The sequence below is a fragment of the Kogia breviceps genome, chromosome 15 (genome assembly GCF_026419965.1).
Source record: "Kogia breviceps isolate mKogBre1 chromosome 15, mKogBre1 haplotype 1, whole genome shotgun sequence".
Classification (NCBI taxonomy): Eukaryota; Metazoa; Chordata; class Mammalia; order Artiodactyla; family Physeteridae; genus Kogia; species Kogia breviceps.
This window is the reverse complement of record NC_081324.1, coordinates 65619452-65644865: the sequence shown is the minus strand read 5'-3', so window position 1 is coordinate 65644865 and position 25414 is coordinate 65619452. Positions and strand designations below refer to the sequence as shown.

The 25414-nt window shown below is 41.7% G+C and overlaps 1 protein-coding gene across 1 annotated transcript in view; it reads left to right on the top strand.

Annotated features, from left to right (window-relative positions):
* LOC131742173 (sodium/glucose cotransporter 1-like) overlaps positions 1 to 25414 on the top strand; it is a 90635-nt gene that overhangs the window by 35168 nt on the left and 30053 nt on the right. The window contains 5 exon segments of the mRNA XM_067014669.1: positions 6547 to 6651; positions 8195 to 8254; positions 17519 to 17623; positions 19142 to 19244; positions 20336 to 20419. Of these exon segments, the coding sequence (XP_066870770.1) occupies positions 6547 to 6651; positions 8195 to 8254; positions 17519 to 17623; positions 19142 to 19244; positions 20336 to 20419 (457 nt within the window).

The following is a 25414-nucleotide window of genomic DNA, read 5'->3' as shown; positions in this document are numbered from 1 at the left end:
TTGATTTGAGTCCTTTCCCTCTTTTTCTTGATGAGTGCTGCTAAAGGTTTATCAATTTTGTTTATCTTCTCAAAGAACCAACTTGTAGTTTTATTGAACTTTGCTGTTGTTTTCTTTGTTTTTATTTCATTTATTTCTGCTCTGATCTTTATGTTTTCTTTCCTTCTACTATCTTTGGGTTTTGTTTGTTCTTCCTTCTCTAATTCCTTTAGGTGTAAGGTTAGATTGTTTATTTGAGATTTTCCTTGTTTCTTGAGATTGGATTGTATTGGTGTAAACTTCCCTCTTAGAACTGATTTTGCTGCATTCCGTAGGTTTTGGATTGTTGTGTTTTTGTTGTCATCAGTCTCTAGGTATTTTCTGATTTCCTCTTTGATTTCTTCAGTGATCTCTTGGTTATTTAGTAACGTATTGTTTAGCCTCCAATGTGTTTGTGATTTTTATGTTTTTTTCCCTGTAATTTATTTCTAATGTCATAGCGTTGTGGTTGGAAAAGATGCTTGGTATGATTTCAATTTTCTTAAATTTACCACGGCTTGATATGTGACCCAGGATGTGATCTATCCTGGAGAATGTTCCATGTGCACTTGAGAAGCAAGTGTAATCTGCTGTTTTTGTATGGCATGTCCTATAAATATCAATTAAATCTACCTGGTCTATTGTGTCATTTAAAGCTTGTGTTTCCTTATTAATTTTCTATCTGGATGATCTATCCATTGGTGTAAGTGAGGTGTTAAAGTCCCCCACTATTATTGTGTTACTGTCAATTTCCTCTTTTATAGCTGTTAGCATTTGCATTTTCCTTATGTATTGAGGTGCTCCTATGTTGGGAGCATATATATTTATAATTGTTATATCATCTTCTTGGATTGATCCCTTGATCATTATGTAATTTCCTTCCTTGTCTCTTGTAACATTCTTTATTTTAAAGTCTATTTTATCTGATATGAGTATTGCTACTCCAGCTTTCTTTTGATTTCCATTTGCATGTAATATCTTTTTCCATCCCCTCACTTACAGTCTGTGTGTGTCCCTAGGTCTAAAGTGGGTCTCTTGTAGACAGCATATATATGGGTCTTGTTTTTGTATCCATTCAGCAAGCCTGTGTCTTTTGGTTGGAACATTTAACCCATTCACATTTAAGGTAATTATCAATATGTATGTTCCTACTGCCATTTTCTTAATTGTTTTGGGTTTGTTTTTGTAGGTCCTTTTCTTCTCTTGTGTTTCCCACTTAGAGAAGTTCCTTTAGCATTTGTTGTAGAGCTGTTTTTGTGGTGCTGAATTCTCTTAGCTTTTGCTTGTCTGTAAAGCTTTTGATTTCTCCATCAAATCTGAATGAGATCCTTGCCAGGTAGAGTAATCTTGGTTGTAGTTTCTTCCCTTTCATCACTTTAAATATATCGTGCCACTCCCTTCTGACTTGTAGAGTTTCTGCTGAGAAATCAGCTGTTAACCTTATGGGAGTTCCCTTGTATGTTATTTGTCATTTTTCCCTTGTTGCTTTTAATAATTTTTCTTTGTCTTTAATTCTTGACAGTTTGATTACTATGTGTCTTAGTGTGTTTCTCCTTGGGTTTATCCTGCCTGGGACTCTCTGCACTTCCGGGATTTGGGTGGCTATTTCCTTTCCCATGTTAGGGACATTTTTGACTATAATCTCTTCAGATATTTTCTCAGGTCCTTTCTCTCTCTCTTCTCCTTCTGGGACCCCTCTAATGCGAATGTTATTGCATTTAATGTTGTCCCAGAGGTGTCTTAGGCTGTCTTCATTTCTTTTCATTCTTTTTTCTTTATTTTGTTTTGTGGCAGTGAATTCCACCATTCTGTCTTCCAGGTCACTGATCCATTCTTCTGCCTCAGTTATTCTGCTATTGATTCCTTCTAGTGTATTTTTCATTTCATTTATTATATCCTTCATCTCTGTTTGTTTGTTCTTTCATTCTTCTAGTTGTTTGTTCTTTAATTCTTCTAGGTCTTTGAATTTTTTTTAAATAAAAAAATTATTTATTTATTTATGGCTACATTGGGTCTTCGTTGCTGCACGTGGGCTTTCTCTAGTTGCAGCAAACAGGGGCTACTCTTCATTGCAGTGCACAGGCTTCTCATCGCAGTGGCTTCTCTTGTTGTGGAGCACGGGCTCTAGGCACGCGGGCTTCAGTAGTTGTGGCTCGCGGGCTCTAGAGCGCAGGTTCAGTAGTTGTGGCACATGGGCTTAGTTGTTCCGCGGCACGTGGGATCTTCCTGGACCAGGGACTGAACCTGTTTCCCCTGCATTGGCAGGCAGATTCTTATCCATTGCGCCACCAGGGAAGCCCTCTTCTAGGTTTTTGTTAAACATTTCTTGCATCTTCTCGATCTTTGCCTCCATTCTTTTTCCGAGGTCCTGGATCATCTTCACTATCATTATTCTGAATTATTTTTCTGGAAGGTTGCCTATCTCCACTTCACCTAATTGTTTTTCTGGGGGTTTATCTTGTTCCTTCATCTGGTACATCATCCTCTGCCATTTCATTTTGTCTGTCTTTCTGTGAATGTGGTTTTTTTTTTCCACAGGCTGCAGGATTTTAGTTCTTCTTGCTTCTGCTGTCTGCCCTCTGGTGGATGAGGTTATCTAAGAGGCTTGTGCAAGCTTCCTGATGGGAGGGACTGGTGGTGAGTAGAGCTGGGTGTTGCCGTGGTGGGCAGAGCTCAGTAAAACTTTAATCTGCTTGTCTGCTGGTGGGTGGGGCTGAGTTCCCTCCTTGGTGGTTGTTTGGCCTGAGGCAACCCAGCACTGGAGGCTATAGACTCTTTGGTGGGGCTAATGGCAGACTCCAAGAGGGCTCATGCCAAGGAGTACTTCCCAGAACTTATGCTGCCAGTGTCCTTGTCCCCAGGGTGAGCCACAGCCTCCCCCCGCCTCTGCAGGAGAATCTCCAACACTAGCAGGTAGGTCTGGTTCAGTCTCCTGTGGGGTCACTGCTCCTTCCCCCTGCGTCTTGTTATGCACACTACTTTGTGTGTGTCCTCCAAGAGTGGAGTCTTTGTTTCCCTCAGTCCTGTCAAAGTTCTGCAATCAAATCCTGCTAGACTTCAAAGTCTGATTCTCTGGGAATTCCTCCTCCCATTGCCAGACCCCTAGGTTGGGAAGCCTGACATGGGGCTCAGAACCTTCACTCCAGTGGGCGGGCTTCTGTGGTATAATTGTTCTCTAGTTTGTGAGTCACCCACCCAGCGGTTATGGGATTTGATTTTATCATGATTGCACCCCTCCTACCGTCTCATTGTGGCTTCTCCTTTGTTTTTGGATGTGGGGTATCTTTTTTGGTGAGTTCCCGTGTCTTCCTGTCGATGATTGTTCAGCAGTCAGTTGTGATTCCAGTGCTCTTGCAAGAGGGACTGAGCACACGTCCTTCTACTCCTTCATCTTGAACCAATCCTGGATGTGACTTCTTTTTACACTACTAGAATTATTGCTTAGTGAACAAACTGTATTATGGTATTGATAAAGGAAATGGAAATAAAAGAGTAATTTTGCTACTTTAACTTTCTTTCTTTTATTCTTTTATTCAGTCAGCAAATATCTGATGGGTATGAGTTGCTCTTGTCTGGGCGCTCCATGTGGCTTACTCATGTGGTCGGTGCTCAGGCCTCCTCTTACCTGGCTTGGCGGTGGTGAAACTGAAACTCAGTCCTCCCTCCCACCCCATGTTGCCGCCTGGCTCTCCTCCTTTCCTGCTGCTTCACCAGCCACTCATTCGAGGTCCCCCTGGCTGGTTCTTTCCCATCTCCCTGGCTGCTGAATGCTGAACCTCCCCAGGGCCAGACCCTGGTGTCTCCTGTCCAGTTATGCTCACACGCCTGGCGACATGGCATTAAAGACAACTTGCTAGACTGGTAGCAAGTCCCAGCTCTCTCCCCCAACTCCAGTCTTGTGTATCCTGCTGCCCATTTGACACCTGACTCAAAAGGTCTGTCAGGTCTTGCGCATGGAACGTGCGTTCTGCACATCTTCTACTCCTGCCACCTTCCCTGTCCCTGAACCGCAACTCCATCCTTCTAGTTGCACAGGTTGACACCCGTGGAGTCATGTTAGACTCTTTATTCTCTCTCACCCCAACTTCCAATCCATCGGGAAGTCCTGGGACTCGATTTAAAAAACAGATTTGAAATCCGACCTCTTCTCATCAGTGCCTTCAGGCCCATGCTGCCTTCACCCTCACCTGGACTGATTGTAACAGCCTCTTCTCTCGGCGCCCTCCTTCCACTTGTGCTCCTCCACGTCCAACCTCAACAAAGCAGCTGAAGGGTCAGACCATGTCACCTGACTGCTTAAAACCCTCTGGGGGCTCCCATGTCACCCATAATGAAAGCCCAGCCTATGTTATGCCACAGATGATCTGCACCTCCTTACCTCTGTGACCTTGAACAATTTAGCCGTGCTCCTGCCTCAGGGCCATTGCCCCTGCTGCTCCCTCTGCCTGGAGGCTCTCTGCTCTCACAGGTACCCCTGGCTTGCCCCTCACCCCTCCTCACAGAAAGTCAGCCCAGCCCACTCTACTGCACAGCACTTCCTGCCTGCTTTCTTTTTTTTTTTTTTTAAATTGGGGTATAGTTGTTTTATAATGTTGTGTTAGTTTCTACTGTACAGTGAGATGAAGTAGAGTTCCCTGTGCTATACAGCAGGTTCTCATTAGTTATCTATTTTATACATATTAGTGTATATATGTCAATCCCAATCTCCCAGTTTATCCCACCCCCTCGTTTCCCCCCTTGGTGCCTATACATTTGTTCTCTATGTCTGTGTCTCTATTTCTGCCTTGCAAACCGGTTCATCTGTACCATTTTACCAGATTCCACATTTATGTGTTAATACATGATATTTGTTTTTCTCTTTCTGATTTCACTCTGTATGACAGTCTCTAAGTCCATCCGCGTCTCTACAAATGGCCCAATTTCATTTCTTTTTATGACTGAGTAATATTCCATTATATATATGAACCACATCCTTTTTATCCATTTGTCTGTCGGTGGACGTTTAGGTTGCTTCTGTGCCTGTCTGCTTTCTAACCTTTCTTCTTCTCTGTGGGACTTTACTATTTATCACTGTCTATTGTTCTATAAAATAATCCCCTAATTTATCTTGTTCATCCTCTTCTTCCTAAGAGAATGTTAGCTTCATGAGGGCAGGGATTTGTCTGTTTTACTCACTGATGTATTCCGAGTATGTACAATACTGTCTGACACATAGTTGGCAGTGGACATTTATTAATAGTTACTGAATTAATGAAGGTACATTTAATGTACTAATGTCTTTCTAGGTCTATATAAACATAGGTAGGTAGATAGAGATATTTTATATTTATACACAGTTGTATGGTGTTATATTACATGGACATTCCACCATTTATGTAACATATTATTGGACAATTTAGATTATATATAGTTTTTCATTATTATGATAAAGGTAGCAAACATTCCTAATAGTAAAAATAACTGCTGGAGTAATTATTATGTGCCTCTTCCAAGATTTTTTTTGCCTTATATTTGTTGGTGCTACGATGTTTGGGTGCCTGTATGTTCTCAGTTATGTCTTACTAGTGCATTTTATGTTTCATGGTTTAAAAACAAAACAAAAAAACCTCTGTGATATTTAATGCTTTTGGTATTGAATGCTACTTTATCTTATGTTAATATTGTCAATGCTGTGGTTTTTGTTTGTTTGTTTTTATCTAAAAGGCTTTGTTATTTTTAGTCTCTCTTAATAATTTGGTTTTAAGTGTATCTTGTGTCAAATATAGCACAGTATTTGGATTTGGATTTTGAACGGAGTGGCTGTATCTACTCAATTAAAATTGGTTTAGGAGGGATTTTGTTCATTTTAAATGCCTCTGGGATTTTTTATTTTGAAAGTAACATCTGCTGGTTGTAAAAAAAAAAAAGTTACAATCCAAGTATGGAACTTGAAATTTACTTACCATTCCATTTCTATAACCATGATTCCAGTCCCCAGAAGTATTTTTATATATTTACTACCAGAATCACTCCCACCTATATATAAACATACATGTGCACAAGAGTAATATGCACACACAAAATTTTAATGAGATTATATTATCAATATTGTTTACATTATTTTTTATCATTTAATAGAGTTCCTTTATTCTTTCTGTATGCTACATTGTATTTCATCATATTCATGTACCTTAGTATTTTAACCATTCTCTTATAATCAGTTAGATTGTTAATATTTTTAAATTACTTCAAACAGTGATGAAATTACACTCCTGCTAATATTTCTTCAGTTGCAAGTAAGTCAGTGGAGCGTGTGGAGGGTGGCAACATAAGAATGCAGTAATACTTTTTTCCCTTCGTCCCTTTTTACTTGCCTTCTAATTTATCGTTAAGGTTTGTATAGAAAAAATATGAATGGGAATTCTGCCAAGGGTATAATCCCTTTTGAGGAAAAGTATTGATAAAATTCAGGTTGAGTTTATATTTGTGAAAATTAGTTTTTGAAGTTGGACTAACAGTTCTGATCTGTAATTGTCTTTTGATTTTCAGATAGGCGCTTTTCTTTTTGCCTCGAATATTGGCACTGGGCACTTTATGGGCCTGGCTGGAAAGGGGGTGTCTTCAGGGATTGCTGTTGGGGACTTTGAGTGGAATGTAAGTAGTGCCTTCTGTAGCAGCTAACCTCCACCTTTATCATTGTCCAAATGAAACATAAAAACTTGCTTTCAGCCCTGAGTAAATATTAAAGACTCCTTGAGAAGTCATGGAAGAAAGGAACCAAGTCTTTGATTTCTCAAGAAGATTGTGCTAGTTTTCATTCTTCTTAGTAAAGTAATGAAGAGATAGAGAATGTTTACATTCCAAGGACCATAGGAGACTGGTCAGGTAGGGAAAAGATCATATTAACACTTAAATATATATGTACATAAACATATACATACATACATACACATATGTATGTGTGTGTATACACAGACATATAGATATATATGTATATATGTGTATGTGTATTTATCGGTATGTACACATTTGCAGTATGCAGTTCACCCTTGAAAAACATGCATTTAAACCGTGCACGTCTGGTTACATGCAGATTTTTTTCAATAAATATAGTACTTGTATTTTCATTTCACAGATCTTTAAATTGACTAAGTGTGGGGAAAAGTTTATGTTCAATTACAGATCACAATATGTGGAATCAAAAGAACTAGGGTTTGAGTCCTGATTCTATCCAGATTTTTTCAGCTTCCTGCCCTTGGATGAGTCATTTATCAATTCCTTTGTTTTTGAGACAGATTTAGCTTGACTACATGGGGGTTGGCGCCCCTAACCCCCACATTGTTCACGGGTCAACTGTATACTGAGAATAGGCTCAACTGAGTTCTTTGAGATATTCAGCTGGTTACTACAAAACTCCTAATTGATCACCTATGAATACTAGGTTTCAACTATAAAACATAAAATGGATTATTTATCTAATCTGTGGAATATATTTGTTGTAGGACATAGAATTTGTTCACCTAAATTAATATAAGTGAATTTATGTGTCTTAGGTTAATTAGCCTATCTCTATATAAATCACCTGGCCCTTTTTTTTTTTTGATAAATCAGAAAGCTCCCTACTTTCTGGGTCTCATCTTTTCCTCTGGTAGACTACAGAAATAAACAATACTTCTAACAAAGTTAATTCCAGACCTGATAAAGAGCCCTGGTCTTTACCACCATTTAGTTCTCAGAATTCATTCACATCTCCTTCATATATTCAACTTACCCCTTCTTTGTAAAGAAAGCCAGAGCCAAATGCATTACTTGATTTCAATAACTTGTGTAAATTGGTATAGTTTCTCTACCATTTCTCTGAATGGTTTCTGATTTTTTTTTTACTATCTTTTTTGTTTAATTATAAGCCACCTTTGTTTCTATCTGGAAGTAGGCAAACAATAAATTTTAATAAATATCTTGAAAATTGGCTCAGCTAACCCCACCTAAATTAAGAATGCACCCCTTTATAGGCAAAGATCAAGTGCCTATAAGTTAAGTTTGTTGTACTGGAAGGCTTATGCTTGGGCTGTTATTTGCAAGGTCCCCAGTAATGATACATTTATTGGGCTCAAAACAGTAACTGAACTTGTATCTCATTTAAGAGCTTAGCCTAGGTGGGACCCTGATTTAATTGCTCTTCTTTTCTTGGTTTCAGGCTCCATTTGTGCTCTGTGTTCTTGGTTGGGTATTTTCTCCCATTTACATTAAGGCTGGGGTGAGTATCCATTACCAGTTACTCTTTTCTCTACAACAGTTTTTCTGTTTTTTTTTTTTTTTCTTGTGGTATGCAGGCCTCTCACTGTTGTGGCCTCTCCCATTGCAGAGCACAGGCTCCAGATACGCAGGCTCAGCAGCCATGGCTCACGGGCCTAGCCGCTTCGCAGCATGTGGGATCTTCCCAGACCGGGGCACGAACCCATGTCCCCTGCTTTGGCAGGCAGACTGTCAACCACTGCGCCACCAGGGAACCCCTACAATATTTTTTCTTACAAATACTGCATATGTACATAAAAACATCCTAGAGGGGGCTTCCCTGGTGGCGCAGTGGTTAAAAATCCACCCGCCAATGCAGGGGACCTGGGTTCGAGCCCTGGTCCAGGAGGATCCCACATGCCACAGAGCAACTGAGTCCATGTGCCACAACTGCTGAGCTTGTGCTATTGAGCCAGTGTGCTGTGGCTGCTGAAGCCCACGTGCCTAGACCCTGTGGTCCGCAACAGGAGGGGCTGCCGCAATCAGAAGCCTGCGCATCGCAGCGGAGCGTGGCCCCCGCTCGCCACAGCTAGAGAAAGCCCGCACACAACAACCAAGACCCAATGCAGCCAAAAATAAATTAATTAATTAAATTTAATTAAATTAAAAAAAAATAACATCCTAGAGGTCAAGTTAAACTTCTCAGTGTTCTGATCCTTGTACTGATTTCCCTAAATCCTAAGAAATGTCTGAAATAACATGATTCTGACTGGTTAAACAGAAGCCAGTAACTGCCTACTGTTTCACTCTGGACCTTACTCAAGAGTTCACCTCTTAAGCTTTTATAGAAAACATTTTAAAACTTTGTTAAAAAATAAGACCTAAATTAAGAGAACAATTCTGTTAATGATTGGAAGACAACAGCCTAAAAATGTTAGTTCTCCCTAAATCCAGAAGAAGATGTTTGAGGAACTTGACAAGCTGACTCTAAAATGTATGTAGGAGATAAGGGGACAAAGATGTCAGTGCCTGGCTGAGAGAGAACAAAGAAGCCGTCCAGGCCTAGCATCCACAGGGATACATGGCATGTTGTCACCAACATGGCAGAATAAGAGTGTTCTGTCAAAGAACTCCAGTTTAGACTGTCACCCAGAGGCAAGAGGGCCTTTGTGGAAGTACAGGAGTCATGCTGTTGGAAAAAAAAATACCCACGACTGGATGCATTGAAGAGGGTGAGAGGGACAGGTTAACTGTACCCATGTCACCGCTCCCCTGAGGTGGCACAGCTCAGTGCCAAGAGAGACCTTCTTAGCCTGAGATTTGTTCCATGGGGGAGAGTGACAGCGTGTAAGTGCCCAGCTACTCTAGCTGTGCAGACTGCTGCCAAAAATACCTACTTCTTTCTTACTCCATCTAGAATATTCAGGTGTGCTGTATGACCAGGGGGCGGGGAGTGGCTGGGAGAGCAGCACTCAGGGCTCTCAGATGGCATCAAAGGAACACAAATCTATTAACCCCCTTGCAAACTCTATCAGGAAGCCTGCCATTAAGCCGCTGGGGGCTCTTCACCTGCAGATCTCCCCAGCTGGCCTGCAGACACCCCAACATTCTGCATGCCTCACCCACATATGCCTCCACCTTGTGGCCAGCTCCCTTAGCTTACCTCCAATTGTGGCAGTGTTGATTCCTGGCATAAAGCTAGTGAGCACACGTAGAAAGCCAGTCTGACCCTGTGGGATTGGGAAAGCACACAGATGAGCATTCAGCACCACCCTCAGTAAGACAAGCAAACTGGAGGTTGTCAGCACTCAGCCTGGCTTTGTAGGATCAAGGAAAACATGTGAAGTAGGTGTATCCTAGGAAAGGTCTGAGAAAGCCTCAGAATCCCTAGCAGTACTGATGGAAGGTATTTGTCTCCAAAAACCAGTCAGTAAAAACTGGAGGCGGTGACTGCTTCCTCAAATGCAGAAACAGGAACACAGACTTCAAGGAACTTGAAAAATCGAGGAAACATGACACCACCAAAGGAACACAGTAATTTTCCAGTAACCAACTCCAAAGATTTGCCTGATAAAAGGTTCAAGACAGTTGTTTGAAGGAAGCTCAGTGAGCTACAAGAAAACACAGAAGGACAACTCAGTGAATAAGGAAAACAATATGTGAAGGAAATGAGAGGTTTAACAGAGAGATAGGAATCCTAACTAAACAAATTCTGGAGCTGAAGATTACAATGAATTAAATGAAAAATGCAACTCAGGACATCAACAGCAGGCTTGGCAAAGCAGAAGAAAGATTCTGTGAACTCAATGATAGGTCATTTGAAATTACTCAGTCAGAGGAGAACAAAGGAAAAAGAATGAAAAAGAGTGAAGAAAGCCTATGTGAGCTATGGGACACCATTAAAAGAAACAATCTACACATTACTGGCATCCCAGAAGGAGAAGAGAGGGAGAAGCAGGCAGAAAGCTTATTTAAAATGGAGAACTTCCCAAATCTGAGGAGAGATTTGGATATCCAAGATGACAAAGCTCATCCATTCCCCCACAAGTTTTAACCCCAAACTATCTTCTCCAAGACACATTATAATAAAACTGTCTGAAATCAAAGACAGAGAGGAAATTTTAAAAGCAGGAAAAGAAAAAAAATTCCTCACATACAAGGGAACCCCCATAAGGCTATCGGTGGGTTTCTCAGCAGAAGGCTTGCAGGACAGGAGACAGTGGGATGATGTATTCAAAGTGGTAAAGGAAAATAACTGCCAACCAAGTATACTTTATCTGGCACAGTTGGTCTTCAGAAATGAAAGAGAAAAAAAGACTTTCTCAGACAAACCAAAGCTGGGGGAGTTCATCACCACTAGAGCTGCCTTATAAGAAATGGTGGAAGGAGTCTTAAAGCTGAAATGAAAGGATGCTAATTAGTAACATGAAAACATAGTAAGTAGATAGTCAAAATCAGACTACTCAAATACAGTAAGATGGTGGTGCGTTAACCACTTAACTCTAAAGGTTAAAGGACAAAAGTATTTTTAAAAAACCATAGCTACGATTATTTGTTAACAGATACATAATATAAAAAAGGTAAACTGTGATATCAAAAACATAAAATGTCAGGCGGGAAGTAAAAGGGTAGAGTTTTCATATGCATTTGAAGTTATCACCTTGAAATAGACTGTTATATCTATGGAAGCCTCATGATAACCACAAAGCAAAAAGCTATGCTAGATACACAAAAGAGAAAGGAGAGAATCAAAGCATACTACTATGGAAAATCAGTAATTCACAAAGGAAGATAGTAAGAGAGGAAGAAAGTAACAGGGAAACTACAAAACAGTTAGAAAACAACTACCGAGATGGCATTAGTAAGTCCTTACCTAGCAATAATTACTTTACATGTAAATGAATTGAATACTCCAATCAAAAGGCATAGAGTGGATGAACGTATTAAAAATTAGCATGGTGGGGGGCTTCCCTGGTGGTGCAGTGGTTGAGAATCTGCCTGCCAATGCAGGGGACACGGGTTCGAACCCTGGTCTGGGAAGATCCCACATGCCACGGAGCAACTGGGCCCATGAGCCACAACTACTGAGCCTGCGCGTCTGGAGCCTGTGCTCCACAACAAGAGAGGCCGCAACAGTGAGAGGCCCACGCACCACGATGAAGAGTGGCCCCCACTCGCCACAACTAGAGAAAGCCCTCACACAGAAACAAAGACCCAACACAGCCAAAAATAAATAAATAAATAAATAAAAATTAGCATGGTGGGACTTCCCTGGTGGTCCACTGGTTAACACTTTGCCTTCCAATGCAGGGGGTAAGGGTTCGATCCCTGGTCAGAGAGCTAAGATCCCACATGCCTCGTGGCCAGAAAACCAAAACATGAAACAGAAGCAGTATTGTAACAAATTCAATAAAATGGTCCACATCAAAAAAATCTTTAAAAAAAAAAATTAGCATGATGACTATCATTAACAATACTGTATTATACACTTAAAAGTTGCTAAGAGAGTAAATCTTAAATGTTCTCACCACAAAAAAGTGGCAGTTATGTGGGGTGATGGAGATAATAACTTAAACTTACTGTGCTAATCATTTTGCAATATATACATGTATCAGATCACATCACATACCTTAAACTTGTATGATGTTGTATGTCATAGCTCAGTAAATCTGGAAAAAAGTAAATAAAGTGTATGTAGAAGAGCAAAAGCATAAGAATAGCAAAGATATTCCTATCAAAGAAAAATAAGAAGGACTTATCTTACCAAATAGCATGACTTACTATAAAGCTGTAGTAATTAAGACAGTTTGGTATTGGCACACGGATAAACACATTGACAAGAGAGAGTGAAAAAGCCCAGAAACACTCATATGCATGAACACCTGATTTATGACATTGAGGGCATTGCAGATGACTGAGGAAAGGAGGGTCAATTGGTTATCATATGAAAAAAATAAAATTAGATCCCTATTCTACACAAAAATAATTTTGGATTGATTAAAGGCTTAAATAGGAAAGGCAAAAATCTGTCTCACTTTTATAAGAAAATAAAGAATATCTTTATGTCCTTGAGGTATAGAAGGATTTTTAAATAATATACAAAAAGCCCAAATCTCTGGCTAACCACCAAAGTACACAGGCATACCTGAGACCCCAGGGAGCCCAGCCAAAAAAAGATCTGTCTTGCAAAGACAGGACTGTTCCTGGAGAGATTTGTGAGTTTGCTGTGCCAGTGACTGAGCACATTCCCCAGCCCGCACAGGGCAGGCAGTGGAAGACAGAAGTTTTGCTGGTAGGTGGTATCAAGGACATAATTGAGGGCTGGCAAAGCAACCCAAAACTTAGGAGGGGAGCTCCAAAAACAAGGGAGCCAAAGAGAGGGTTGGTCCCCAAATCTCAGTATAAATTCTGCCCAAACCCTTGACTGACTGCCAGGCTACTCAAGTGCAGGGAAAACCTTCAGAGGACCAGGCTAAGTCAGCAGCAGCTGGAAGCTGGAAAACCAAGTGGAGACCTCAGCTTCTGCACTGCAGGGTGGGGGTCAGGGTGGCATGGAAGGTATGGTAGTCTGAGTCCAGACACATTCATTTCCTTCTCAAACAAGAGCACTAATCCTTGGAAGAACAAAACGGATTCTAGAGTGCTGCATCATATTATCTATGATGGCCAGTCTTCAACCAAGAATTATTAGATATGCAAAGAAATGGGAAAATAAACATGACCCACACTCAGGGAGAAAAAAAGCAATAAGTAGAAGCTGACTCTGAGCAGACCCGGAGGTAGATTTAACAAAACAAAGACTTCAACTTGCTGTTATAAATGTATTCCAAAATATAAAGGAAAATGTGATATTAATGAGTGAACAAATAGGACCTCTCAACAGAGAAACTGAAACTGTAGAAAAGAACCAAGTCGGGACTTCCCTGGTGGTACAGTGGTTAAGAATATGCCTGCCAGTGCAGGGGACACGGGTTCGATCCCTGGTCCAGGAAGATCCCACATACCGTGGAGCAACTAAGACTGTGTGCCAGAACTACTGAGCCTGCACCACGACTACTGAAGCCTGCGCACCTAGAGCCCATGCTCCACAACAAGAGAAGCTACCGCTATGAGAAACCTGCACACCACAGTGAAGAGTACCCCCTGCTCATGGCAACTAGAGAAAGCCCGCACACAGCAATGAAGACCCAATGCAGCCAAAAAATTTTTAAAAAATTTAAATAAAAAAAACCAAAAGTAACAACCAAAAAAACCCCAAAACAAACAAAAAAAAACAAGTCAAAATTCTCGAATTGAAAAGCATAGTAGCTGAAATGAAAACTTCACAAGAGGGGTTCAACAGCACAATTAAGATGGCAAAAGAGAGAGTCAGTGAACTTGAAGATAAGAATTACTCAGGGTAAAGAACAGAGGAGAAAAAAACTGAAGAAAAAGGAACAAAACCTCAGAGACCTGTGATACAGTATCAAGCAATCGATCAGACATGTAATTGGAGTCCCAGAAAGAGAAGAGAAAGAGGCATAAAAAATTTTTTGAAGAAATAATAACCGAAAATATATCCTTTGGTGGAAAATGTTAATTTACAGATTCAAAATGCTTGACAAACACTAAATAGAATAAACACAAAGAAAACTACACATAGGTTTACATCACAGTCAAACTGCTAAAAGCAAAGATAAAGAGAAGATTTTGAAAGTGGTAAAAGAAAAACAACACATTACATGCAGGGAAACAATGATACAGTTAATAGACGACTTCTCATCAGATACAGTGGAGACCAGAAAACATCAGAATGACATAGTCAGATGCTGAATGGAAGAAGAAGCTGTCAACCGAGAATTCTGTACCCAGCAAAAGTATTCTTTTAAAATGAAGATGAAATATATATAAATAGGGCTTCCCTGGTGGCGCAGTGGTTAAGAATCTGCCTGCCAATGCAGGGGACATGGGTTCAAGTCCTGGTCCAGGAAGATCCATCCCACATGCCACAGAGCAGCTAAGCCCATGCTCCTAGAGCCCGTGCTCCACAACAGGAAAGGCTGCCGCAATGAGGGGCCTGCGCACTGCAACAAAGAGTGGCCCCCACTCGCTGCAACTAGAGAGGGCCCATGCACAGCAACAAAGACCCAATGCAGCCAAAAATAAATTAAATAAATAAATTGTTTTTAAAAAGAAATATATATAAATATTGAATCATTATTTTGTACACCTGAAACCAATGTAAGGTGATATGTCACTTATACTTCAATTTAAAAAAGAACTTATTGCAAAAAAAAAAAAAAACATTTGAAGTTTATTGGGTAGGTAAAAATTTCTTAGGACTCAAAAACCACAAACCATAAAGGAAGAAATTTATATATTGGACTTCAAAGTAAAATTTTAAACTTTAACTCTTTGAAGTATATTTTTAAGAAAGTGAAAAGTCAAGCTAGAGACTGGGAAGGAGTATTTGTAGAACATACTGACAATAAAAGACATATCCTGAATATACATATTTTTTAAAACTCTTAAAGCTTAACAGCAAGAAGACATTTCACTAAAGAAAATATACAGATGGCAAATAATCACATGAAAAGATGTTCACTATCACTGACCGTTAGGAAAATGCTACTTAAAATCAGATCCCATGCACACCCACTAGAATGGCTGAGATTAAAAGGACTGGCGCTACCAAGACCTGGAGAGGTTGTGGAGCCCCTGGGGCTCGTACCTTTCTGGAGGGAACGTTGGCAAACAGGTTGGCAGTTTCTTACCCAGTTACACCTTAGGATCTAGCTGTTCTGTTCCTGGGTGTGGCACTTCACCCCACCCCAGAGAAATGAAGACGCACGTCCACACACATACTGGTACAGGAAGTTTTAGTCCTAACAGCGAACCTAGAAATTATCTGAATTGGGACAGACAGCACGCGACATGGTACTAAGTGGCACCGAGGAGCCGTCGAGTGACAGCACAGGTCAGAAGCAGGATGTGATACCAGGTGAAAGCAGCAGGACATAGAAGCACACACGTTCTTTTTTTTGGGGGGGGGTTGCATTTATTCTTTATTGATTACGGATACTTTCCTTACTAGCCATATGCATTAAAAGAAAATTGTGAACCAGTAAAATAAACCAGACAGAGAAACAAATACTGCATGATATCAATTATATGTGGAATCTTAAAAAAAATGTCGAACTCATAGAAACACACAACAGAATGGTGGTTGCCAGGGTTGGGTTGTGGAGGAAATAGGAAGGTCTGCTGGTCCCAAAGGGAAGTTCATGAGTGATTTGTGAGCAGGAACTCTGGTCATTCTGTGACCATTCACACTGGTTTCCCTGGAGCTGTGTGACTCCATGGGAAGGCGAGTCTGGTGACAGCTGGTTTTCCAAGACCAGGGTGGTGAGGATCTTGACCCCACGCCCTTGGGGGCTTAGCAGGGTGTTAGAAATGCCTTATATTTTGAGTGTGGTGGTGTGGTGATCACACAACTGTATACATTTTCCCGAACTCATCAAACTTTACACTTAAAATGGGATAATTTTACTGTGTGTAAACCATGGCTCATAAAACTGTTAAAACTGTACACTTGTGGAGAGGGCATTAAAATTGTGGAAGGCTTTGTTTGCCATGCAGTTTAAAGCTTGCAGTTGTGAAGCCATAATCCCAGGAAAATCACCTCAGGTTGTGACGGATTTTGAGATAAAGTCTTTAAAGAAGTAATTAAGTTAAAATGAGGTCGTTAGGGTGGGTCCTAATCCAGCATGACTTTATGAGACGAGGATATTGGACACAGACATGTACAGAGGGAAGGATGAGCAGACGCAGCGGGGTGATGGTCTCAGCCAGCCAAGGAGACAGGCCTGGCATGCATCCTTCCTCACGGCCCCACGAGAACCAGCCCCGGACACCGCGAGCTGCCAGCCCCCAGAGCTACAGGGCAATGCGTTTCTGTTGTGTGAGCCACTCTGTCGTACTTTGTGACAGCAGCCCTAGCAAACTAATATGAGTAGTGAGTGTGAAACAGCTTAGAGCCTGACTGAGAAAGTCAGCCGTGTGTGGCAGCATATGATTAAGAACCAAATGAAGAGGAAATGAATAAAAGCTCCAGGTGTTTAGGAGGGGGCGTATGGTCCCTGCCAAGCCCCCAGCTAAGGCTTCAGAAAGCAGATGGGATTTGCATGTGTGAGGTGGGGGAACAAGAGCACAGGAGGATATTCAGGACTGGAGGCCAGATGGTATTCAGTTACCGCTGGTTTATTCACCGCCGTGAGCCAGGCACTGTGCTAGGAGCCAGGCACCTGATGAGCGAAGAGGGCGCTCCCTGCCACTGGGCACACACAGCATGAGACGGTGGAGGGAGAAATGAGCAGGGCGGTGTGGGGCACCAGCACACACATGAGCAGCATTGGCACGGAGGACCAGGTGCGAGAGCTGTGGAGTCAAGTTGTGTCTCCCTTGAGCCCTTGGTATATTTGTAGTATGTGATAAAAACATTTGATTTTGCTCTATGATTATTTCATGAAAGTGATTTGTCATCATTTGACATATTCAATTAGCTGCATTTACTTCTGCTTTCCAAAGGTTGGACAGGAAGCTAAATTCCAAGCTTCTTGAAGACAGCGGTTTTGCCTCTTCTTTCTTAGTTCTCCCATCTTAACAGGGGTCTGTGTAATGCAAAGCAAGAGTCGGTTACCCTGCACCTGGTACTCCTGGGCCACTCCCACTGTCAGCCGCATCTCCCTGACAGCCAGCACCTTGTGAGCGCTCTGCCTCATGGTGGCTTCTCTTGTTGCTCCTACAGGTAGTAACATTGCCCAAATATTTGAGGAAGAGGTTTAGTGGCTACTGGATCCAGTTCCTCCTCGCTATTCTGTACTTGTTCCTTTATATCTTCAGTAAGATCTCGGTGAGTTGTGTAAAACCCAGCCCAAGGAAGAAAAACACAAAAAAATCGATAGGCAGGACAATGCTAGGTTTGTTGCAGCAGTTCACTCTGGGGCCCTATAAGTTACTTGTTGGCCTCTGCTGTCTAAGCTAAAGTAGAGAAAAAATAGCTTAATGATACACAAAATGAAAGGCAGAGGCATCTTCTTTGCCTCCCAAGCCTGGTTTACAGGCCCCTCCTGTGTGTTCCCAGAGAACCCTGGGCATCATGTCATCAGGTGATGCCACTCCCCTGCTGGAAACAATCCAGGCACCCCTCCACCCTTACAAGAGAACTGAACTGCATGTTATGACCTGTGAAGCCTTCCCACCCTGGCCCTGCCTCTGGTCTCATCTCCTCCCCTGTACTTGCCGTATCGTTTCTCAAATCCAGCAAGCTTATTCCCACTTGAGGCCCTTGACACCTGCTCTGTACTGTGTCTGGAATGTTCTTCCCCCAGATTTTTGAAATGTCACCTCCTGGGAGAGGCCTTCCTTGGATGTGCCCAGTCAGTCTCTACTCCATTACTGTTTCTGTTTCCTTTGTAATACACACCACCATGTGAGAGAATTTATCTGTTTCCTTGCTTATTATCTGTCTTCTCCACCCTGGTGCAAGCTTCTTGAGCCCCGGGCCCTTTCCTGGCTTGCTCCCTGCTATCCCCCTCTGCTGAGAACATGGTTAGCACATAAGGCACTTGACAGGTGTTTTTTTTGAATGAGTGTCACTTATCACACTGCATGGAAATTGCCTATTTGGTGGCCTATCTCCTTCATTAAACATAAGGTACTTGAAGACAGTGACTGAGTTTTGGTAACCCTTGGATCTCCTGAACCCTGCCAAGTATCTACCGCATGGCTAGTGCTCAGTAAACATTCAGTGTGTAAATGTTGGGTATTGGGAGAACCTCTGCCCATTGTATCCCTGGCTGTGGAGACCAGAATACCAAAGCACGAGGTTAGCCAGGTGCTGCAGAGTCATTGTCAACGAAGCCTGGGGTTAACAAACCCAGCCCGCAGGCCAGTCAGACTAGTAGTGATCTGCTTTGTACAGTCCTTGAGCTAAGAATGGTTTTTACAGTTTTAAAGAGTCTTAAAAAAACAGAAATGGTCTGTGTGTCACAAAGCCTACAGCATTTACCATCTTCCCTTTACAGAAAAAGCTTGCCAGTCCCTGATAAGCAGCCCCCTCTGCCTTTCCCACTGGCAGAACTGCAGGAACAGCTCGCTCTCTGGGCACACTCCCAACTCTGAGGCTCCAAGGAGGAAGAGGCTAAGTTGTATTAACTTAGCCCAAGGCTTAAAGGTCCTGACCTTGGCTGAACACATGGAGCACCAGCTGTGTTGCCCAACAGAACTTGGGTAGACCTCACCCAGTGTCCACTAGGGATGGAATGGATGTGCTGACTGCAGATGGCCTCTGAGGTCAGCGTCTTTATGGGACAGCTGTCGATAGAGCTGGAAATGAAAGTGCAGCCTGCTACGTTTGTACCCATTTCAGGTGGAGATCTGCACTGGCTCCATGTTCATGAGGCTGGTTTGGGGGTTGGATGTTTACCTGGCCACCGTAGTCTTGCTGTCAGTTACTGTCATTTATGCCATCACAGATGAGGTTACTCTAACCCCACAGGTATTTGTGTTGACACAAAAGCTCTACTTCTTAGTGAAGTTCTAAAGACATTGAGACAGGGATCTCCAGCTTTTGCATTTTCCTTGAGTCTGTAAGTCACATTGCTGAGGCCTGAAAGGGCCAAATACTGAAAATAATTGAGGCATGGGTGCCCGAGTGGTGCCCTGCTCCTGGAAATCGTATCAGACTGGCAGGGGCTTTCCAAGAGGATTGACAGGGCCGGCAGTGTTTGGAGTGGGGCAGGCCTGACACTGCAGTCTGCCGGGTGAAGGGGTGAAGGAGCAGGAGCACAGAAGGGACTGAGAGGAGGAGCTGCTTCAGGGCATCCCGGTTACCTGGTAACCTGGTTAGGCCATCAGATGGGATCACTTAGGAAGACAATTTGAATTTGGAATGTTGATCCCCTCTTGGGCTAATGCTATGTAGCATGATACGTGGCATCATAACCTTGGGTAGTGGCAGCTCCCCATCAGCCATGCATCCACGAGGTAAACAGCCGTTCTCTACCCAGACAGCCATTCTGTTTTTCTCTTTCAGTACAGTATTCAATAAATTACATGAGATGGTCAACATTGTATTATAAAATAGGCTTTGTGTTAATGAATTTTCTCAACTGTAGGCTAATGTAAGTGTTCTGAGCACATTTAAGGCAGACCAGGCTAAGCTATAATGTTCAGTAGGTGAGATGTAGTAAATGCATTTTCGACTTAATAATATTTTCAACTTACAATGGGCTTATCAGGATGTAACCCCATCATAAGTCAAGGAAGACCTGTATACTTTTTTACTTAGGAAAACTACCAGATTTTCATTTATCCAAAATGGGAAGTAAAAGGAAATTGGGATATGAAAGAGCAAGATAAGAATCCAACAACAGATCATGAAGGCTGTTCAAGAGAAAAAACAGGGTGTATCTAGTCTAAGCATAAGCAGTTGTAAGGCCCACTGAGTTCAGGACGGAGGTGTGGGTGTGGAGATGGGCAAACCCGAGTGTGTGGCCCAGGCATGCAGAGTAACTTCCCACAGAGTCAGGCGTGGCTTTCCTTTCCCTTTCTCTTGCCTATTCAGGCAGTTTTGTGGCTACAGTTTATACTGATATCTCACATGCTGGCGTTGTGGTACTGGGCTCAGTCTTGTTAATGGGCTGTGGTAAGTAAATCTGGAGAGCAATGGGCACCGTGGGTGGACTCTGAATCTGACAGCTGCCTGGGGCCATTTCAGCACCTTCCTCTCACAGATGAGGAGACCGAGGCCCTCAGAACCCACGAGCATTGTCTAAGGTCATGCCCGTGTCAGGAGAAAGAGGAGTTGAGGAGTAGGAGGGGTGACGACAAACTCAAGCACTTTGAACAGCAGTCAAGAGTGGTCCACCACACTCATCCCCCCTTTGTGCCTCTGTCCATGCTCTTCCTCTCCAGTCAGAAGCCACTCTCCCTTTTGTCCACTCAGTTAAATCCATCTGTCAGGGTCAACGGAAGATCCACCCCTGAGTGTGTGATTCCGTGATTGTTCTACCTCTACGTCTTTGTTCTCTGGAGTTGCATCACTACCACACAACGTGACTTTTTTTTTTGATGGTACATACCTTGATTGTTCATTGTGTCACATAAATAAGTCATACCCCCCAGGTCCAAAACTTCTTAAGAACCAGAGCAATTGTATCCTTCACACAATGAGTCTGATGCACATGGTAGGTGCTTAGTGAGTAAGACGAGTGAAAATAATAGCTGATATTAATTGAGAATCAGGTACCATGCAGGCATTTATCTGTATTGCCTCATTAAATGATCAGAGTCATCATGAGGCCTAACTACTTTTATTATCCTCATTTTACTGATGAGGAAGCTGAGTTACTCAGTTAACTAACTTGTTCATGAAACACACCAAGAATAGAACTCAGAGCTGGGTCCCTCTAACACCAAAGCCCCCGATATTTGAATAGCATATTACTGTACCTGTAGTGACAATTACACTCACCTTCAAGTGGAGGTTTCCTCCCACTAGCTAGGAGTAGCCTTAGTGAGGTTGGCGGTACCCACTCTTCCATGGGTCAGAGATTGGTCTTGCAGAAACCTAGAAGGAAAAGCTCTTGGCTCAGGTATTGAAAAATTATTGAAATGATATGCTAGTTCAGTTGAAGGGTTATGGTTCCATGGAGCATGTTGTTGAGCCTCATGGAAGGAGAACAGATAGACTCACACAGAATCACAAACCTCAGTCTTACCATTCAGTAAGCATTAGTGCTCCATGAAGTATACTCAACGCTGTGTTGCTGGAACACAAAATACATGTCAGGCCTGCTCCAAGGAATTTTGTAATGAGCTGGGAAACAATCACTGATTTGAGTGACACAACTATAAACTATAAAACATTCTAAGCCATTGTGTTTGCTCAATGTTAATGGTAAATATTAACTTTATTAAAACTTGCCAAGACCATCCCAATACTTGAGAATGATATCCAATTAAACTTTAAGGGCAGATGGAATATTCCATTTAATGTTAGCAATTATATCTCTAAATAATTATATATCATTTACTGTTATAGACTGAATGTTTGTATCCCCCCAAAATTCATAAGTTGAAATCCTAACCTCCAATGTGATGGTGGGAGTTGGGGCCTTTGGGAGGTGGTTAGGTCATGAGGGAAGAACCTTCATGAATGGCAGTAGTGCTCTTATAAAAGCGACCCCAGAGAGCTTCCTCAACCCTTCTGCCACATGAGGACACAGTGAGAAGATGGACAACACCCTGTCAGCCGGCACCTTGATCTTGGACTTCCCAGCCTCCAGAACTGTGGGAAGTAAGCCATTCACTATATGGTATTTTGTTATAGCAGCCCGAACAGACTAAGACATTTTCTGAGAAATTTAATGGGATTTTTTTTTTACCAGAGTATTCATGCTAGTTCTTTTGATAAGTAAACTATTGGGGAGAGGTGTTGTTTTCCTTTAAAAATATACAAGAATTTGTACATCCAAGTGAATGTTGCCTTCAAACAAGTCACCGTGGGAACCCGTGCACATACAATTTTATATTTTTATTTCTAATTTTTAGGTAAGGTAAACAAAACAAAAGGGTACACAGTGAAATATTTACCACCCTCAGTTTCTCAGTTTGACTCCCCAGAGCCAACCAGTATCATAAGTTTTGTGTACATCCTTCCAGAGATGGTCTTCGTATGTACAAGCAAACCTTGGAGATATTGTAGGTTTGGTTCCAGACTACAGCAATGAAGCAAATACCACAATAAAGCAAGTCACATGAATTTTTTGGTTTCCCTGTGCATATAAACTTATGTTTACACTATACTGTAGTCTGTTAAGTGTACAATAGCATTATGTCTAAAAACAAGGCACATACCTTAATTTTAAAATAATGCTGTTGGAAAAATGGCACTTATAGACTTGCTCGTTTCAGGGTTGCCACAGACCTTCAATTTGTAAAACAAAACAAAAAAACACCACATGGTATCTGCAAAGTGCAATAAAGCAGAACACAATAAAATGAGGTATGCCTGTACAATTTTTTTTTTAATCTGTGAGATATATATCTTAATAGAATCAGAACATTTTAAAGCCCATTTTTCCACCACTGGAACTATATCTTAGGCAAATTTCTATATCAGCAAATAGAGATCTACTGCATCTTTTCTGCTTTTGCATTTGTAATAAACTTTTTATTGAAAAGTGCACAAATCAAAGTGTATAGCTAGATAAAGTATCACAAAGTGAACACACTCTGGTGGACAGCACCCAGGTCAAGAAGTTGTCTTTTTTTTTTTTTTTTTTTTTTGTGGTACGTGGGCCTCTCACTGCCGTGGCCTCTCCCATTGTGGAGCACAGGCTCCAGACGCACAGGCCCAGCGGCCACAGCCCACGGGCCCAGCTGCTCCGTGGCACGCGGGATCCTCCCAGACCGGGGCACAAACCCATGTCCCCTGCATCGGCAGGCAGACTCCCAACCACTGCACCACCAGGGAAGCCCAAGAAGTTGTCTTTTTGTTTCCTTCTTTTCCAAACTTTACACTTTCATTTCTTTTTCTTGCCTAATTACACTGGCCAGGACCTTTAGTACAGTATTGAAGACAAGAGGCATCAGTCCTCCTTGTCTCATTCCCAATTTAGAGGGAAAGCTTTGAATATTTCACCATTAAATAAAATGCTGTCAATTTTTTGTAGATATTTTTTGTCATACTAACAAATTTTCCTTCTATTCCTAGTTTGCTAAGATTGTTTATCATGAGCAGGTTTTGAGTTGTATCAAATGTTTTTCCACATCTACTGAGGTGATTATATTATTTTTCTCCTTTTTCTTTTAACACAGTTAATTACATTGACTTGGTTTTGAGTGTTAACTTTGCATTCCTGGATTTGTCAAGAGATACCTCAATTTCCTCTCCAAAGTGGCAATTTTATATTCTCAGAAATGTATGAGAATATGTGTTTCTTAACCTCCCAGCCAACACTTGATGTTTTTGTGTTTTTTTAATTTTTAAAAAAAATTTTATTTATTTATTTTTAGCTGCATTTGTCTTTGTTGCTGTGTGCGGGCTTTCTCTCTAGTTGGCGGTGAGCGGGGGCTACTCTTCATTGTGGCGCGTGGGCTTCTCATTGTAGTGGCTTCTTTTGTTGCAGAGCACAGGCTCTAGGTGTGCAGGTTTCAGTAGTTGTAGCATGCGGGCTCAGTAGTTGTGGCTCACAGGCTCTAGAGGACAGGCTCAGTAGTTGTGGTGCACGAGCTTAGTTGCTCCACGGCATGTGGGATCTTCCCGGACCAGGGCTTGAACCCGTGTCCCCTGCATTGGCAGGCAGATTCTTAACCACTGTGCCACCAGGTAAGCCCAACACTTGATGTTTTAAGACTTTAAAAAAATATGCCCAGTAGGTGAAAGTGGAAAAAAAAGTATCTCATTTTTGTTTTAATTCGAAGTTTCCAGACACTGGTGAGGTTGAGCATCTTTTCATATACTTAGTGGACATTTGTATTTCCTCCTTTGTGGATTACATGTTCATATTCTCTACCACATTTCTTTCCAATAGTTTCCCTTGGCTATTGATGTGAGTCCTTCATACATGATGCAAATCTCTTCTTTTATTCTAACAAATTTTAAACTTGATTTTAGTCATATAAATTTAAAATTTTGAAGTCAAATTTGTCAACCTTCCTTCTCATTTCTGTGTCTTGTTGAAGAATGTACTACTCCCTAACCCAAGTTCATAAAGATACTCTCCTGTTTTCTTCTAATAATTTTGTGGCTTTGTAGTTCACCTTTTTAAAATCCACATGGAATTCATTTTCAGAAGTGCCATGAGCTGTCTTATTCATTTCATAGTCACTTGGTAGCTTTTCATTGACTAGTCTTGACTCCATATGATTCTGAACCCATTTCAAAAATCAAGTCTATATCAAAGGAACATGGTTTAATATGCCAAAATAAAAGGTTATTTAGTTAAGTAGGTGGAATTATGTGTTTTAGTGCCTTTAAAAAATATTTTTCGGGCTTCCCTGGTGGCGCAGTGGTTAAGAATCCGCCTGCCAATGCAGGGGACATGGGTTCGAGCCCTGGGCCAGTAAGATCCCACATGCTGCAGAGCAGCTAAGCACGTGTGCCAGAACTATGTAGCCTGCACTCTAGAGCCTGTGAGCTGCAACTACTGAAGCCTGTGCACCTAGAGCCTGTGCTCTGCAATAAGAGAAGCCACTGCAATGAGAAGCCCACGTGCAGCAACAAAGACCCAACTCAGCCAAAAATAAATAAATAAAATTTTCTTTAATGTTGAGATTTTACACCACTTAGGATATTGAGGGAGAAATGCTATAGGCTCTGAAGAAAATTCCAGATACGAAGTTTCATAAATGTTTTGCTGGAGTTGCAGGAAAATGAATATTAATTTCTGATTTAGTCGAGATTCTTTGAATAACTTGAAATAGAACTTTAGTTCCAAACTAGTATAAGCAAATAAGTACTTCCTTGGCTCACCTAAGTGAAAATTCCAGGGCCATCTTACTTTTGAGCATGGCTCGATCCAGCCTTCTGCATGAGCTAGGTAGACAAAAGAGCTTTAAACTGCCATCCTAGCTTAGAACCCCAAAGCAAGGAAGCAGGCTTTTTTGGTGCCTTAAGCAGAAGACTCCTGGGACA